General features: G+C 44.7%; 2 protein-coding genes across 6 annotated transcripts in view; one reads left to right on the top strand and one right to left on the bottom strand.

Annotated features, from left to right (window-relative positions):
• GANC (glucosidase alpha, neutral C) overlaps positions 1-11,804 on the bottom strand; it is a 50,313-nt gene extending 38,509 nt beyond the window's left edge. The window contains exons 1-7 of one of the 4 annotated variants that reach the window (XM_089778518.1): positions 11,574-11,804; positions 10,321-10,530; positions 9,126-9,188; positions 6,294-6,396; positions 4,191-4,318; positions 2,617-2,799; positions 1,109-1,157 (exon numbers count right to left, since the gene is read on the bottom strand). In XM_089778518.1, coding sequence (XP_089634644.1) covers positions 1,109-1,157; positions 2,617-2,799; positions 4,191-4,318; positions 6,294-6,396; positions 9,126-9,188; positions 10,321-10,349 — 555 coding nt within the window. In that variant the 5' untranslated portion in view covers positions 10,350-10,530; positions 11,574-11,804. Of the gene's footprint in view, positions 1-1,108; positions 1,158-2,616; positions 2,800-3,961; positions 4,105-4,190; positions 4,319-6,293; positions 6,397-9,125; positions 9,189-10,320; positions 11,394-11,573 lie in introns of those variants that run through there. The other 3 variants (XM_089778520.1, XM_006130352.5, XM_089778519.1) reach the window with 3 other exon arrangements.
• A 388-nt stretch (positions 11,805-12,192) lies between these two features.
• Positions 12,193-17,044, top strand: part of TMEM87A (transmembrane protein 87A) — a 34,474-nt gene continuing 29,622 nt past the window's right edge. For both annotated transcript variants that reach the window (XM_075927228.2, XM_089778517.1), the window contains exons 1-2: positions 12,193-12,447; positions 13,552-13,612. In XM_075927228.2, coding sequence (XP_075783343.2) covers positions 12,319-12,447; positions 13,552-13,612 — 190 coding nt within the window. In that variant the 5' untranslated portion in view covers positions 12,193-12,318. The remainder of the gene's footprint in view (positions 12,448-13,551; positions 13,613-17,044) is intronic.

Raw genomic sequence — 17,044 nt, 5'->3', positions numbered from 1 at the left:
AATTGTGCAAAGCATACTTTGAAAGTATTTGAATACTCATCCTTTACAGATTATTGTCTTAGTAAATATGCATGGCAACACTGTATATATAATTGTAAGAATTTAAGGTGTGATATTAAGACAGGTTCCAACATGTTCTGGAGAGCAGTCACAAACCAGTTCCCTAGAAACAAAAGGCTAGCCAATGCCTCAGTGAGATGTCAATTAGATGAAGTGGACCAACAACTGATTAAGTGGCAGGAAAGAGGATGTGGACAAAGAAACCCCCGCTCCTGCACCTCCCTCTCCGCTCTTCTTTCTTGCTCTTGCTCTGCCCCATCTATTTCCCCAGTCTCTCCCAACTGATGCCACTCAGGGGCTAGTAAGGGTGAGGCACTAGCAGCAGGGATCATCCCCACCACTCACCAGCAGTGTTGGGGGACGGGGAAAGGGAGCAACATTAATCCCTGAGCAACGTGACCAGCAGCTGAGGGAGCTGAGGTTGCTCCATTTCGTCCCACTGCTGCCAGTGAGTGTGGGGGGGCCAACCTCTCTGCCCATGGTGTTGGGAGGGTCACGTGCCTCCTGCCCCCCCTCATATGTCGCCCCAGCTAGTGTAAACAATGTTTTGTCAGCACACAGTTGTTCATCAGTCTAGCTTGTATTCTGGGTAATGTCACATCCTCCTACACCAATTCTGACATCCTAGGACATACTCAAAACACTCTTAGGGTATGTCTACACTCCCACCCTAGTTCGAACTAGGGTGGTTAATGTAGGCAACCAAAGTTGCAAATGAAGCCCGGGATTTAAATATCCCGGGCTTCATTTGCATCTTGCCGGGCGCCGCCATTTTTAAAGCCCCGGTAGTTCGGACTCCGTGCACGCGGCTACACGCGGCACGGAGTAGGTAGTTCGAATTAGGCTAATTAGAACTACCGTTACACCTCTTTCCACGAGGAATAATGGTAGTTCGAATTAGAAAGCCTAAAGCCTCAGGTTGGCTCTTTGGAAGCCCATGCCATAACACTAGCCCATGTCATACAAATACATAGTTTGTCATAATGACAACTGATCCATCTTTCTCACAGGATACAGATGCCAGAATCACAAACCAAGCTGAGGTTACCTGAGAGGAGTCAGTTGGTGTGTCCTCTTTGTTCTGTGCTGTGCTTTTGCTAATGAAAACAAATGAGCAGAAATAACCAGTTAATTGAGAGGATTTCAGATGGAAAACTTTAAAACTGCAACATCTCCTACAATATCTGGTACTTTTAGCATTCAACTTTTTTGAATAGTCATGTGTTGAGATCTGTGGTTGCCAAGTGATTTTAGTATTTCTTTCAATGCCTTCCATTTCAAACCAGAGCTAGTTTGGGTTATTCTGTTCAACTAGTCCCTGGGACTTCTACAGTTACTTCTAATAATGTCAACATTTTCCTCTCTTTATCACCACAGAAAAGATTTTCAGACTAGATATTTTGTGTGTTCTGTTATGCAGAGCGTTTGTGTCAATTACAAGCATACATTATTATATTATATTATTATTATTTTTAAATTAGTTATTTCCTCTAAGATAGCACTGTGGTAGATAACTCTCTCAGCTCTGTAGAATGCCACACCATTTCCATTTCCCTTGAATTGTGGCCCCTCATTCGTTCAGTGTTTTGCAACACAGCTGGATTGCTAACTATTGCAGCTAAATCATGAACAGACTTTTCACAAGGAGCAGGTTAGGCTATAATGAGGTTGGGTGGAGAAAAAAAAAAAATGTATGGACCTGATCAAAAGGAGATACTGGGCACGCTGAACTCCCCAATAAAATCAAGGGTAATTAAGGGTGCTCAGTATCTTACATAATTGGCCCATAAATAGGATAAAGAGGCAGAATGAGTGGGTTCAAGCAGCCTTAAGTTAAATTGGTTCAAAATCCTTTCAAAGGTTTAAGACGAGAGCCCCTTTTACAAATTCTCTAGTTCAGTGGCTCTCAACCTTTCCAAACTACTGTTCCCCTTTTAGGAGTCTGATTTGTCTTGTCTTGCTTACTAATAAAAAGACAAGAGTGTCACAGAACACTATTACTGAAAAATCACTTACTTTCTCATTTTTACCATGTAAGTATAAACTACATCAATTGGAACATAAATATTGTACTTATATTTCAATGTATGATATATACAGTAGTATAAACTAGTCATTGTCCGTATGAAATTTTAGTTTGTACTGCCTTTGCTAGTACTTTTCAAATGAGGGCAGCTGATGTACCCTCAGAAGACCTCAGTGGTACATGTACCCCTGTTGAGAACCACTGCTCTACAGAAATCAGCAAAGGGAGACCTCCAAACTTCAATGTTTGGGGTGCCCTCAATCAGAGATAGGATGGACGTGCTGTCTGTCACAAGATCAAATTCTGTCCTGACTTCAGTGGGGTCATGCGGGGAGTAAGTCAAAACAAAGCCTGTCCTTATTTGTTGTGCTAGAACTTTTCTGTGAATATCAGCACCAAGAGCACTACCTGTAGACAAAATAGCATTACAAATTTTGGCAGTGCAGTATTTTTGCTGATCTGAATTCTTGCTGGCTTATTTTCAGCAGTATGACAAACACGGCATACTGTGGGACATGGAGATATCACACCTGTTTTGGGTTGGTGGTTGTAGATGCTCAAAGTACAACAGGCCATTGCCGTTCACACTCAGTACAGTCTCACCCTTGGACTCTAATACTATCTGGAATGGATTTGCTGTGATGTGAAGCTTGTGGTCCTCATGATCACATGTCAGTACCAGAATGCCTGCCTCCTTCTGGGCTATAGAGAGCCTGGCAAATTAAAAAAAAAAAAAGGATAGGTAATAGATTTCTATGGATTTTAGATAACTATAGAGAAACAACAACAAATTAGACAAAAGATAATGTAAGAATTATTGTACAACATAAGGCCAAATCCCGAAACGATTATTAAAGCACAACTCCGTTCTCTTAAATAACTGTGGATTCCGAACAAACTACCAGGAGTCTGGTGGCACCTTAAAGACTATCACATTTAATAGGGCAGTGATCTCCAACCTTTTTAAGCATGAGATCACTTTTTGAATTTAAGTGCAATCCAGGATCTACCTCAAACCCAAACACCCTTGCCCCATCTCCTTCCCACCCCTTCAAGGCCCTGCCCCTGCTCATCCCATCCTCCTTCACTGTTATCAGGCAAGGGGTAGGGGCTTGGGGTGCAGGAGGAATTCAGGACTGGGGTAGGGTTTGGATGCAGGATCCAGTTGGGCACCATTTACCACAAATGGTTTCTGGATGGTGGTGCAGTGAGGCTAATACAGGCTCTCCCCTGCTCTGGCCTTGCACCACTCCCAAAAGCAGCCAGCAAACTCTCTCCATTCCTTCCCCCTCTGCTCTGTGGAGATGTGGCACAGGGTGGAAAAAGGGGCGTTCCTCTTCCTCTTCTTCCCATGCCTTGCACAGCAAGCAGGAGACTCCCAGGAGTGAGTGGCACCTCCAAGGCAGAAGGCAGGAGCAGCACGGCAATGCTCAGTGTAGCAGATGAAGTGCTGGCACTTGACAGCCTCCTGGCCAAACCTGTCAGGATCACCTGTCAAAGACTCCAAGATCTACCAGTAGATTCCGATCTACTGGTTGGTGACCACTGTATTAAGGCATAATAAGCTTTCATGGGATACAGCCCACTTCCTCGGATGCTTGAAGTGAAAGAAAGGGATCAAGAGATAGGAGTGTGTAACATCAGGGTGGATGTGGCTCACCTCCAACAGTGATGAGAAGGTGAAAGTACTTAAAGGGGAAATTACCTAGTGTAATGAAAGAGCCACTAAGGACTTCTGGATCTGACCCATGACTGAACAATTCAATAGCTGGCTACAAAATGTCCTTCAATATTCTCAATGCATGTTATTTTTTCAATACAAGCAGACACACAATGATGCATACTAACACCTAATACAGTGACTCATATACTTACAGGTTTAACATAGGAGGCTATTTCATCTTCCTCAATGTGCAACATTTATCCTCAGAAACAAATTCACATTCATAAGCCAATTGCTTTTTTCCCCCTCCCGCTAAGATCCTGGTATTCATGAGGGTAAGTACAATTGTACCCAAAAGAGAGGGATGGAGGGATGAGACCACACTGTTGAGGGAGAAGAGGAATAAGAAATTAAGATATTATATCACCTTTCAGAACTTACCTCTGAGTGGTAGGTTCTTTTATGAGAACATCATGGACTTCATATCTTGATTTGAGAGGCGATACCTCATTAATTTTAAGCCTGAAAACGTTGCCTTCTATTGCATAAATTTCCACTAGGAGAGAAACCTGGGAACAAATGGATATAGCTAGTGCTACACGGTGATAAAGGTGTTGATTATATTTTAATTCAGAAATTCTAGATCTCATATCCCCGGACATTTATTTTCTGAAAAAACAAAACAAAACTCTGTCTTCCTTCTGATCCAGCATAGTTTGCACACTATGCATTTGAATTTGCACCAAAAAGATCAATTTCACTGTTTTTAAGAAACAAATATTCTTAGTTTGTAAGTGCAACTGGACAGATTTATTTACGAAAAGCCAAGTCAGAGTCTTTGTTTAGCATTTTTCAAGAAATTGCCACCACCGTATTGGTGCAATTCCACCAATATTAACAGCAGGAGCACTAGTGTAGACAATGCTTGAGGCTCAGGCAGTTTTATTGCTGTGTCATTGAGAACTGCTGTGTGAGCAGGATTAGGTGGCATTGTATTAAATATGTGAATGCCCTAATTACTGTACTACTCCCAATGGTGCTTACACTGGTGGAGCTGCACAGTGGGAAATTAAAACAACAAAAAAACTAGTATTTACCTACCTGGTAGGTCTCTCTACTTGGTCTTTGTAATTCACAAGCATGTAAAGTGGAGTATAAGTCACATAACTATCTCACCCCAAATAACTCCTTTTCCCTCCACTGTGTAGTGTCTGCTGCATGCAGAAATCTTTACAATGTCGTGTCCCCCCCTTGCTTGACACCTGGAATGTTGGCCATCAGTCTCTTGTAGGTGAGGAAAAAAGTCATTGTCATTCCTTCTATCAGGTTGTAGGGACCCTTATAAGGGTCTTCCTTGCCCTAAGAGCTTAATATGCTAACTTCATAGACTAAACCAGTGGTTTTCAAACTTTTTTTCTCATGACCCAGTTACAGAAAATTGTTGATGCCCGTGACCCAACATAATTTGACTATAGTGTGGGCTCTGGAGTGGGTTGAGAGCTTTGGGGTGTGGGAGGAGGATCTGGCTGCAGAGGGTGGTCAGCGCTGGGGCAGGAGAGGCTTACCTTGAGCAGCTCCTGGACAGTGGTGCTAAGGGGATGCTAAGGCAGGGATCCTGCCTCTCCTGGCACCACAAACCATGCTGCCCCTAGAAGCAGCCAGCAGCAGGTTCCCAGCCAATGGGAGTGCTGAGCTAGTGATCAGGGCAGGGGAAGTGTACAGAGCCCTGTGTGCGCCCCATCTCCACCACCTAGGAGCCAGGCCTACTGCCGGCCGCTTCTAGGGCATAGCACAGTCTGCAGTGCCAGGACAGGCAGGCAGTCTGCCTTAGCACCCCACTGCTCACCTGATTCCCCTGCAGCAACGAGGCCCTGTGCCTGACATTTGCGACCCATAGTTTGAAAACCACTAGACTAGACTTATGCCCCTATTGGTATGAGAGGCTGGATTTGGCTGATCCTGGATCTTCTGTATAGAAAGTAACTAGGAACAGGATATATTAAACATCTTTGCTCATTTAACTTCCTTATCTGTGACATTTTAAAAAGAAAAACTATCCAGACAAAAATTTATAGGATGCAAAACCTTTATCTGAAAACTACAGTAGCTGATTTTTTTCAGTTGACATGCACTACAACGCACACAAAGAAAACAATGTTGTCCTCACTCCGTTAGGGCAGACTTGAATTTATTATTTTGGAAAGCGGGAGAAAGCTTTAAACCTAAATACCTTTTTCAGTTAAAAAGACATTGATTTAGGTTTTTTGTATTGCTATAGAAATAAACATATTTCTTAATATTAAAAAATATGTTATTTCTTTAAAGGAGACTCTCTTTATATTAATATACATCATCTGTAAAATCAAGGACATCTTTGGGATGAAAATATTTTATGTTATCACAGAACTACCTGCATCCAAGACTCTCAAGTGACTTTACAAATGTTACAATATTATCAGTCTTGTTTTAAAGAGAGTCAGTAGAGAAAGGTCCTACTTTCCCAATTCACTTTACCACTGCCTCCCTTAATGTGCAAGATCTCACCTTCTCATTAATTATTTGGAGTGTGACACTGTCGTTGCATAATGTAACTGAATCCAACAATGCTTTATACAAGGACTTCCCAGGATGCAGAAGTTTCTGACGTCTGCAAAGACAGAATATTGTTGTTGGCCTCTCTATATGCCATGATTTGCATGATATTAGGGAATACTATATTAAATAGGAATTGTTTGCTAAGTAGGATAACTCTCTTGCATTTTTCATGTGTTGTGAAGCAGCTCTCTGAGATGAAGAAACTCAAAGAATACCATTCTTTTTAATTGTATCTTTCTTTAACGGACTCTTAGGGAGCATCCTTCAGAAACCCAATCATGTTCACTACCTTCTATTTTTTTCATTATATTACAGGTATTATTAACTATTTATAACACCTAGAGGCAGGGGCAGATGACCGTTTTGCGGGGCCCCGGGCAGCATAATTCTGCGGGGCTCCCCCCTTTGCCGTGGCGCATGCCACTGAAGCGCGGGGCCCGGGGCAGCTGCCCCATTCGCCCTGCCCTATATCCGCCCCTGCCTAGAGGCCTTGACCAGGACAAGGTTCCTGCTGTGTTAGTCAGTGACAGAGAAAGATAAAGACATGATTCCTATACATTTATAAGTTTATAAATAGATCATGTGTATGAGTTACACAAGAGCTTTTTGAGTTCATAATCACTAAAAATATCAGTACAGTTTTTTTGCAATAATAGGGTTAACGCAAGTGCCCTGGCTAGATTTCAAATTGGGCAATAATATTCCACCTCCTTAGCTTCCCCCTGCAGTTTCAGAGGGATGAAATTTACTTCACTTCCTGTCATATTTCTGGCTTGATCTGCCCTGCATTTCACTGATGGGTAAAGCAAATCTCTTCTGTATGTATGATTTATATGTATTTTGTATAGATTAGAATATTGCAGACAAATATAGGCTCATTTAAAAATGCTATCTTTAAAAGCATGACCAAGATGAGAACTGTGGCACCTTATAGACTAACTGAAGTGTAGGAGCATAAGCTTTCGTGGGCAAAGACCCACTTCGTCACATGCATCTGACGAAGTGGGTCTTTGCCCACAGAAGCTTATGCTCCTACACTTCAGTTAGTCTATAAGGTGCCACAGGACTCCTCGTCGCTTTTTCAGATTCAGACTAACACGGCTACCCCTCTGATACAAGATGAGAACTAACATATAAAAACATCTTGCTGTGCATAACTGAGCCTTTAGGATGGAATTCGCTACACAGGAGAAATAAACATGTAAGATGTTAGATGTGTAATTTGCTAATTAGTACAACTAGGGAGCAGTTACTTATTTTTTCCACATAAGCTCAGATAATAGTTGGAAAATGGATTCCAGGTAAATGCGGGAGAAGGGAATATTTACATTTGGAGTAATTTCATGAGAATAATAGGGCATAGGGTTCAGGTTTGATAATGTAGGTTTAGCACCACTGAAATCCCCCGAGTCTTATAAAATTTTGGCCCTACAGGGCAGGAATCTCAGGAGAACAAGTGATCTTCTGAGATTTTGGGCCATATAAGAATAAAATCCAGAAAACAAGACCCCCTCCAATCTTATCCAAATGTAAATAGTACATGGGCGTCGGGTATGTAAGGCGGAGGAAGGTTCTGCCTTTCCAAACTGTCAGGTATAGCCCTGCCCACACTCCTGCCATAGGCGTTCTGGGGGAGGAGTGTTGCTACCTCCAGTGCCCGCCCTCCCGCTATTGGAGAGGCTGTGCAGTGCAGCACGCCCTCTTCCCTCCTCCAGTGCTCTGGGGCTGGAGATGCAGGGGCTACACGGCATGGTGCAGCACGTCCTGCCTCCTTCCTCCCCTGAGGCTATGCTGAGCTCAGCCGGGCAGCGCAACGCACCTTCCTCTCAGGCTGAGGAGGCTGCAGTGGGCGCATGCCAGCTCCCGTCCTGGTAGTTGGAATGGGGGTGCATGTGCGCACCGCTCCCACCTTTCTGGGGGAGGGACAGGGGCGTGGCCTAGCAGAAAGGGCAGGGCTGGAGGTGGGGCTGGCGGCTTGCCTCCCCCAGCCCTGCCTTCATCCACTATCCATGAAATAGTATAGGCGTTTGTTAAGATAAAGAGATTCAAATTCAGACTTTTCTGGAATTTTGGGGGTGAACGAGGTGATCCTGCATTTGAGATTCTAATTTGACCCCGTCTCTGTTTAGAAGTTACGAATTATTTCCAAACATCGTATTGCTATTGAATGGAAAGCTCTCCTTGCAAGTGGTATTCATTCTCAAACTCTGGCCAACTTTGTGCATTCTTTGGTTGCTTTAAACAGGGGGAGGAGGAAGGACCTTTTTTGGAATGGAGGCCACTGACCCACAGGAAAAAAAAAAAAAAAATCAATCAGGGGCTGCACATGAGAAGCAAAAAACCAAAAACAACCCCTCCTCCCCAAAACCCTCACGGATGTGGCCCCCAACTGAGAAGAAGAAAGACACTCTTCACATTCCTCTTGCGCACCAGAGCCTAAGGAGACCCAACCTAGTAGATTTTCTATGCTCCAGCCCCATAGTGGGGCGGCCGGAGAGGAGGAGAAGGACTGGAGCACCAGTGCTGGCTTTCCAATGCTGGGGGGAGGGGCTGAGCCTTGGAGGTCGCATCCGGCCCCTAGGCCTTAGGTTCTCAACTCCGGCTTTAAACTAAGATATGATTAGGAAGTGTATTTTTTTTTGTTTTAATGTATGTATTATTGGCTCTTAAAAATTACTCTCATTTAAAATCTGTGTTATAGATATCCATATAATATAATGAAATAAATCAATCATGCCATGTTCTTGAGAAATATACTTGGGTTGGAGCCCACATCCTTACCTGTAGAAAGCAATGTGGTTGCAGTTCTTAAAGTTGCTTTTGTCCACAGCCTCATCTTGGACACTAAAGAAACAGAATGTTTAAGAAGTCTGTTTTCTAAACACCTCAGAGGTTTCAACACTCTAAGGAAAGCTGTCTGCAACTGAGCTGCCAGACTCCACTCTTGTGCCTCCTGTGTTGCCTCTGCACTTCCTGCAATGAAGGTGGGTTGGGATTAGCTGGGCCCACAAGGGAGAGTATAAGGGTTCCTCTTTCTCAAGACTAGTGGGAGGCCTGTCTCCCTTACTACACAGCTGCATATAACAAAATTAGTTTGTACCTTTTTCCTTATAAAACAACCAAGAAATTAAATAAAAAATAACAATGTTAAAAGAATGTTATTTTGGTTGTAAAGTGAAGCATGCAAAAGTTTGGATTAGAGATGTGATCGTGTACCTGTGTACACAGTTAACGAATGAGCCTGGCTCATTGGTTAATGTGTACGGTTACATGCAGCCCCTCCCCCTGCTACCTCTGATAACAGCAGCTGGGGGGCAAAGGGCAGGAGGTGGGAGCAGCTGTGCGTGGGAAGCTGGATAAAAGTTAGTTCCCTGTGAGCACCGGCTCCCACTTGCCTCCTCCCCGCATGTAAACATATACTTAAATAAATGCATTTTAACATCTCTAGTTTGGATAATAACCCAACTTTTAAAATGAATCACCTAGCAATGCACATGCCTAAACTGGGTAATTGCACAATCTTGTCTTGTCACCCTCGACCTTCTTCACTCCATCCATCTCCCATTCTTTGAGACCCCATTTTCACACATTATATATAAAATTGGATTGTAAGCTGTATCATTCCATGAAACTGGACCAATTTGGTTACCAAACATACATGTTCAATATATTTAGACATCAACATGGAAAAAGGTAGGCGTTTACAAATCTGAGTGTCAAGATCTTTCTCTTTTTTGCTAATATCAATGTTTGCCTATCATTTTCAGTGCCTTTTACTGCAAATATGACTCATAACTTTTGTCACTGTATGTTAAAGAAACAAAGTTCAAATGATGACAACTGTTAAGTTTGTAAAGTAAAATTAAAAATGAAGAAACTGTGCTAAACGTGCCTTTCTCTCCCCTCTCTCCCAGCCAAGCAATATCCTGTCAGCTCAGATCTGTAGGTAGCCATTGCACAATTCTTATTTTTTTACCTGATTCCTTCTTCCTTAGCTGGTTCCATTAAACTCAAAAGAGTTTTTTGAAGTACAGTTCTCTGACCTGATCTGTGTCTGTCCGTAAATGTCTCTTCACTTTCCCTACTGATAGTGCAGTACCAATCACAGAAGGAAGTCTTCAGCAGATGACAGCCTGTGACTCCACTTTCTCTGAAAGGATGCTGGGAAATGGAGTTCTTCTTTAGTCTGCAGTTGTCCGAATGATAATTTATTTATAAAGGTTAACAGCAAATGACAATGTGATTTGACATGTTAATTGCCCAGAGAATTACTGCCAGAGCAGGGATGGAGAAGATATTTTGAAAACAAGCAGCTGGCAAACATCTACAAGCCTGCATTTTTTATTTAAGCATTGGCAGCAGCATCAGAATAACAGCTGACTACTCTACAAACCCACTATGTATTTATAGAGCAATTACACTACAGACAAGCTTTTCCTGAATGCCCTAGAGGTCCCTCCCTTACAGTTAGATGGGAATTCAGTTCACATGATCAGCCGGCTGTTAATATCTCTATGATTTCCAATGAATTCCATATTTGGTCGTTCTTATGAGGTGGTCACTTGTCCACCAGACAATGGATTATGTCCCCACCAACTCATTTCATGTACACCCTCTTTCAGAACGTATTGCTGACCTGGGTTGTACTCAGTTCTCTGTATCAGGTTTATACTTTAAAAAAACAAAACTGTGGTGATTGGCAAATTTCTCCCACCAGACAATGGCTACAACTAGTGGGTTGTGCCCTCAAAAGCTCATGATACCATCTACATGTTTTGTTAGTCTTTAAGGTGCTACTAGATTATTTGTTGTTTTTTACGTTTTTCCTGTTACAGACTAACTAGGCTACCCTTCTGTACCTTTTGATAGTTTGACTGACTTCTGTGACAGTTTCTGATGTAGTCAAAAGCCTCATCATGCAATCTAAAGTTAGACTTCACCTCTTTACTTGAAAGACAAGCAAAACTGCAATCCTTACTCTTCTGGGGACCATTTTCTGTAAATAGAGCTGAAAATAGTGATTTCATATTTTAACTTCTTGTTTAAAAGATTTGTGGTTTTTTTTGTAAAATAGGGAACCACTTTTTAATAAAATGTAATAAAAGTAAATACATATATATGCCTCAAAATGGTATGTCAATGCCCTGCTCCAATGCAATCTGAAAAAAGGCTTCAAACACCTGAAAGCATGATGAGAAAAATCTGCTTATCTCAGAGCATTGCACTCACCTACTCAGGGCAGAGAGTGTGGGGAGAACTCTGGGCTGGCTGGGGCAGCGAGGAGTGTGCTGTCTGGCCACTGGATCCTTGGGGTTGGAGCCCCGGTGCACTATGGCCTCACTCCCCAGGGACTATGGCTGCTGGCCTAAGCCCACTGGTGCATCCAGACTCCTGCCCACACCTGGCCACTTTCCTTCCAGTGCGCTGTCACCTCTGATGAGATTCTAACTCCTGGAGGAATTCTATATGTTTCTTTGTCACCAAATTCTGTATGTTTCTTTGTCACCATAATGCTACAGAATGACGCCTGTTTCAATTATTTTGGTAATTGATTTCACAGTCCCTGCCAGCAACTGTAACACTAGAGATGCACAAGGTGACGCAATAACGATCCCGGAGGGACGGGATCAATGCAAACCGATGACGTTTTGGTGCAAAGCTGGGCCGGCCTCATGTCCCAATACCGCGAGGGGAGGCTATATGGGGCCGGGAGCAGGACGAGGGGAGGTGGCTCGAGCCGCACAGCCCCTCGAGGGGACGCCACCAGACGAGAGCGCCTCCCTCCGCAGCACATAAACGCCCCCTGCAGAGGTAAGGTCCCCAGGGCGGGAGCCGGGTTGACGCACAAACTCCATCTGCTGCAGAAGCGCCTCCCCTAGTTCTCAGCCCGGCGCTGGCAGCCGCCACGCAGCCCAGCAGCCCCGCCCAGGCCCGGAAGGGGCGAGGCCAGCTAGGCGCTCGCTGCTGCTGCACCATGGCTGCTCCGCGGCGCTGGTGGCGGCGACTCCGCTTGCTGCCGGTGGCTGCCCTGCTGCTGCTGCTGCTGCTCCCGGGCCCCGCCGGCGCTGGCGCGCTCTCCAAGTGGCGGCTGCCGGTGCCCATGGTGAGCGCTGGCCGGGGGGCCTGCTCCCCGCTTCCTCCCGGATCCTGGGGGTGGGGCGCGGGCGGCGGCAGATCCGGGACGCGGGCGGTGTCGGTGCCGGTGCCAGTCCCAGCGCTGCGGTGCGTAGGGGCCGCCGACCGGCCGGGGGCAGCGCCTGTGCGGGGCTGTCTGCAGGAGACGCCTCGCTCGCCGGGCGGTGCGCGGCGCCCTCCCCTCTCCCGGTAGCACTGCTGAGGCCTGGTGCCCTCGCCTTCCCCTGCTGCGGCTTCCCTGCCCGGCGGGGCAGGGGCAGTGATAGGCTGGTAGAGGACGGCTGGAGCGGCCGCGGCTGGGGGGCAGTAGGGCTTGCAGCCTGAATGCAGCGTGTCTCGCCAGCGCTGCAGTGCGGGGTTTTTATCCTGGGGCTGTCTTCGCTGATTACCATGGCCTTTGAGTTTCGGGTGACGTGCAAAAGGGAACCAAGTTGGGCGTGGGCCCCGTTTTCTTTTGATTTGCGTAGAAGAGCCGAAGAAAACTTTTTTTTTTTTGCTCAAATTTTGCATTTGTATAGGCCAGAAGATGCTCTGGGTGGCTTTGGTCTAACTGCACTTGAGAGCAGGAAGGCTTTCTCATCCGACTGCTAAACTGTGCTTTTATATTTGTTTAACCTTGGTGATTAAAACCTCTTGGTAAAATGATATTGCTATTAAAGAATCAGCCTTCTTCCATGTGTCAGCCAGGTTGTGAACATCAGCAGTTTACTTCCCCTGGAACAGCCTTGCAAAATTAGAGCATCTCACACCTCTTGTTAATTTTATGGGTAAAAATCTTTTACAAAAAAATAAAATCTAGACCCTTTTTATGCATCACAAAAGAAGGACATTCTGATTTAAATAAAACACCTTTGCAAAATTTCCTTTGTAGGTTTGGCTGGATATGTTGGAATTGGGGCCTGAAGAGTTATAAATAGTAAATGTCAGGCTAGTTCCAGCCTAGGAATTTGGGATCATTCTCTTGACTTTCATATTTGAAATTCTGGGTGACAGAACAGAGCAGTGCGTGTTCATGTAAATGATCAATTGCTGGCCAATGTCTTCCTCATCTCTTTCCTTTATGTCTTTGCAGGGAAAGACGTTTTTTCATTTTGGAAAGGTTCTGTTCAGCAACACCACAATTTTCCTGAAGTGTAAGTGCTTTTGAAGTATGGGTCCCTACTTAACTTGGTAGTTGTTACAATGTTGTAATACTTAGATGACAGTGCTCATAAAACTGTGACATATCCAAAGATATTAAACTGGTTACATTGGTAGATGACCTGCTGTCTGTTGATCTAGCCATGCTATTGAAAGTCTAGACCAGTATTAGAAGGAGAATGAGGCAGTCGTGGAAGCTAGCTAGCTGGCTGACATTCAGTTTAGATACAACTGGTGAGTTGGAGAAGCAATTGGACAAACATGGTGAAGATGATCTCTCTCTCTCTCTCCTTTTGACTGAGGGTGTGTTTCCCACCATTTGTTTACCCTACTTCATTGGTGATTGTATGGGGTTTTGAGCTGCTGTTAGACAATTGTATAACAGCGGTGTCCCGGAAGGCTGTGCATGGCCAGGAGCGTCTGTTTGGTTTTTTTTCCTCCCCCAAATGCAGACTGTCTTGCAGTGATCTTTGTCACTTCAAAACTGGATTTTGCAATTGAGTTGACTCTGTATGGGGATGTAGTTCAGGTCAATCGGGAAGAGTAAGACTGTTCAGAGTACAGCATCTTGTTTGTTAAATTGTGGTATTAGGTGACAGTACTTGTTGTTAGTGCTCCATGATGTGCATTGTCGACCTACTGGTTTCCAGATGGAAGATGCTGGTTTTGATATATTGGGACTTGATATTCCACTACTTGAGGAGATCACCTCTCCTTGTGTCATATTGCTGCATTTTCAGTCAATGGAGGCATTTGATTTCAAGTCCAAAAGGATTTGATTATCTAGTCAACATGCGGCCTGTGGCCCCTTTGCATGCAGCCTGTGGCACCTTGATCCAGTTCCCGGGCCATCTGCCTGCCTCATCGCTGGGGCTCCAGTGGTAGCATCGAGCTGCGATCCAAGCGGCTTTCAGACAAGCCACCTTTGCAGGAGCTGCTGTGTGCGTGCATGTGCAGCAAGAGGTGGCAGTAGAGCACACCTGCAGCGTCTGCCACAGCTGGAGCCCAGCGATGAGGCAGGCACATGTGCGGTGGCAAAAGGTGGTGGCAGGGCACACCTGCTGCATCTGCCACAACAGCAGCTCCTTCCCAAGCCAGGCCACATCGGCACTTGCGCAGGAGCTGCTGGGGGAGGCAAGAGGCGGTGGGGGATATGGGCAGCAAGGCAGTGGCAGAGCTGGGCAGCGAGAGATATGGCCAGGCGGTGGCAGAGTGAGGCCGAGGTGTGAGAGGTCTGCGCTGGGGCTTGGATAGGGTTACCATTTGTCCAGTTTTTCCTGGACATGTTAAATTGCCATCCGGACAGGTTTTTTAAAAGGCAAAAAATGTCTGAAAAGGGCATTGGGGAGCAGGGGCACGTGCCTTAAATGGAATCTTTGGAGCCACGTACCCGGACCATTCATGGTTGCTGTGCGCATGGGCCCCAGCACCTGGGAGGAACAGTGCGTGGCTCCAGTGAGACCCAGGGCGTTACCCTCCGTCCCACTAAATTTATGTCCCCAGCTCTTTGGGAGGGAAAGGGCATTGGGTTAGAGCAGGGAAGGCTGGGGGTGCCTGACTCTGCAGGAGAGGAGGGGTATTAGGTTGGAATAAGAGGGCTGGAGGGTGTCCTGGTTCTGGGAGAGGGCAGGGGCACTGGAGGAAACTGGGCGTTAAAACTTCTGGCTTCTTTCCTGTAGGTGGGCAGTGGGTCTGTTGGTTAGATTTGGGGGTTCCAGTCTCTGCTCTGTTTGGACTGTGGGTGCTGGTGCCTGGTGGGGTGGGCAGGGGAAAGGAAGGGATTCTGGGAAGTAGGATTCCTGTGATTCTTTTCTAGCCACGCACTTCTCCGCTCGGTGCCTTTACCTTCACATTGATTGTACTTATAGTTCAGTAAATATTTTATTGGCGGTTTTTGTTTGATTTGTTAAAGCTGGGAAGTCAAAACAAAAAAGTAGTCAATATAATGGTCTTCTGTTGATACGCGTTTTAGTAGTTAAATTGCTGAACTGTCATTGCTCATTAAAAATGCTGTCATGTGGGTGGAAATCGGGTAAATATTGCATTTTATTAATATCAGCAGAATGGACTTAAATGGGGCCTGTGTGTTGTGTAGTCTTGCCTTAATCTTTGTATTTGTGCCTGTCAGTATGAAAGAAGCTATTCGCATATATTTGCATAAATATTTGCGCATATATATATAAAATAAATAAATAATGCACACACAACTACACTTAAATTGAGGCCCTGGGTATGTGCTGTGTGTATCATTGTGGCCCTGGGGCTTCCAAAGTTGAGTAGCCCTGGTCTAGTTTGACCTCTTGATTATATAATACGGGTCATAGAACTTCCCCAAAATAATTACTAGAGCACATCTTTTATAAAAACAGCCAATCTTGATTTTAAAAATGATCCTTGATGGGGAATCTACTATGACCTTTGGTACATTTTCTAGTAGTTAATTATTCTCACTATTAAAAATGTATGCCTTGATTTGACTGCATCTTGATTTACATAAGGTGGCTGATGACTGTGTTCTATGTGAGGGGCAATCAGCTCAGGAATGGGCTTTCCCCACTAGTCCAAAATAGCTGAAACGTATTGAACTTTATAGCACCCTGCAAGATGGCCATTTATGCAGGCTGCTTTGAAGGCAAGCGTTGAAAAGTCACAAAATGTAGGTGAGAGGGATTGTTTGTTTTAAAAATGTATGCCATGCACATCTAGAGCCTGAGTACTTGTCCTTCATTTTTATATAAATCTTATTACTGTTGTTACTGTCTTCATTACAGTAGGGTGTAGAGATCTGGGCTGTAAGTAAAGGGTTGTAAGACAGACTGAAAAATTTGGAATTGAAATGAATGAGCAGACAAAGGGCTTGAGGGAAACCAGAGGAAATGATGGTCCATGGTCATGCAGCGGGTCAGTAGCCATTGTCAATAGAATCCAAGACAAATCTCCTGACTTCAAGTCCAGCACCCTGTTCAGTGGATCATGCTGTATCTTTTCAAACTCTTAATTCCCCAGTGAGGACTCTTATCTTACAGGTGGGCAAACTGAGGGAGAGAGCGTAAATGATTTGCATAAGCTTAGGTAGTGAATAACAGACAGAACACAATGCAAGAGACTTAAATTCCTCTAATACAGGAGTCATTTCCCTCAAGGTTGTGGATACTCCTGCCATCCCCCCTTTCCCTCCCACTCGGAGTGACATTAGTTACATCAACATAAGTACCAGTGTGGACATTGGTATGTCAGAAGGAGAGCTTCTCTCACCAGTTTTTCTTCTGCCTCTTATAAAGGTAGTTTTATGATGCTTGCATGAGAATTCTTTTCCCTCGGCATAAGAACGTGTTCAACAGATCTGCTGCAGTGTTGTATGTGGAGACTATTTCTAACCACTAGAGATTTTTTAAAAATGTTTAAATAGTTAAGCTGTTAAATGT

This window comes from Pelodiscus sinensis, chromosome 5, assembly GCF_052426305.1.
Source record: "Pelodiscus sinensis isolate ZL-2025 chromosome 5, ASM5242630v1, whole genome shotgun sequence".
Classification (NCBI taxonomy): Eukaryota; Metazoa; Chordata; order Testudines; family Trionychidae; genus Pelodiscus; species Pelodiscus sinensis.
This window is presented reverse-complemented; position numbering and strand designations above follow the sequence as displayed.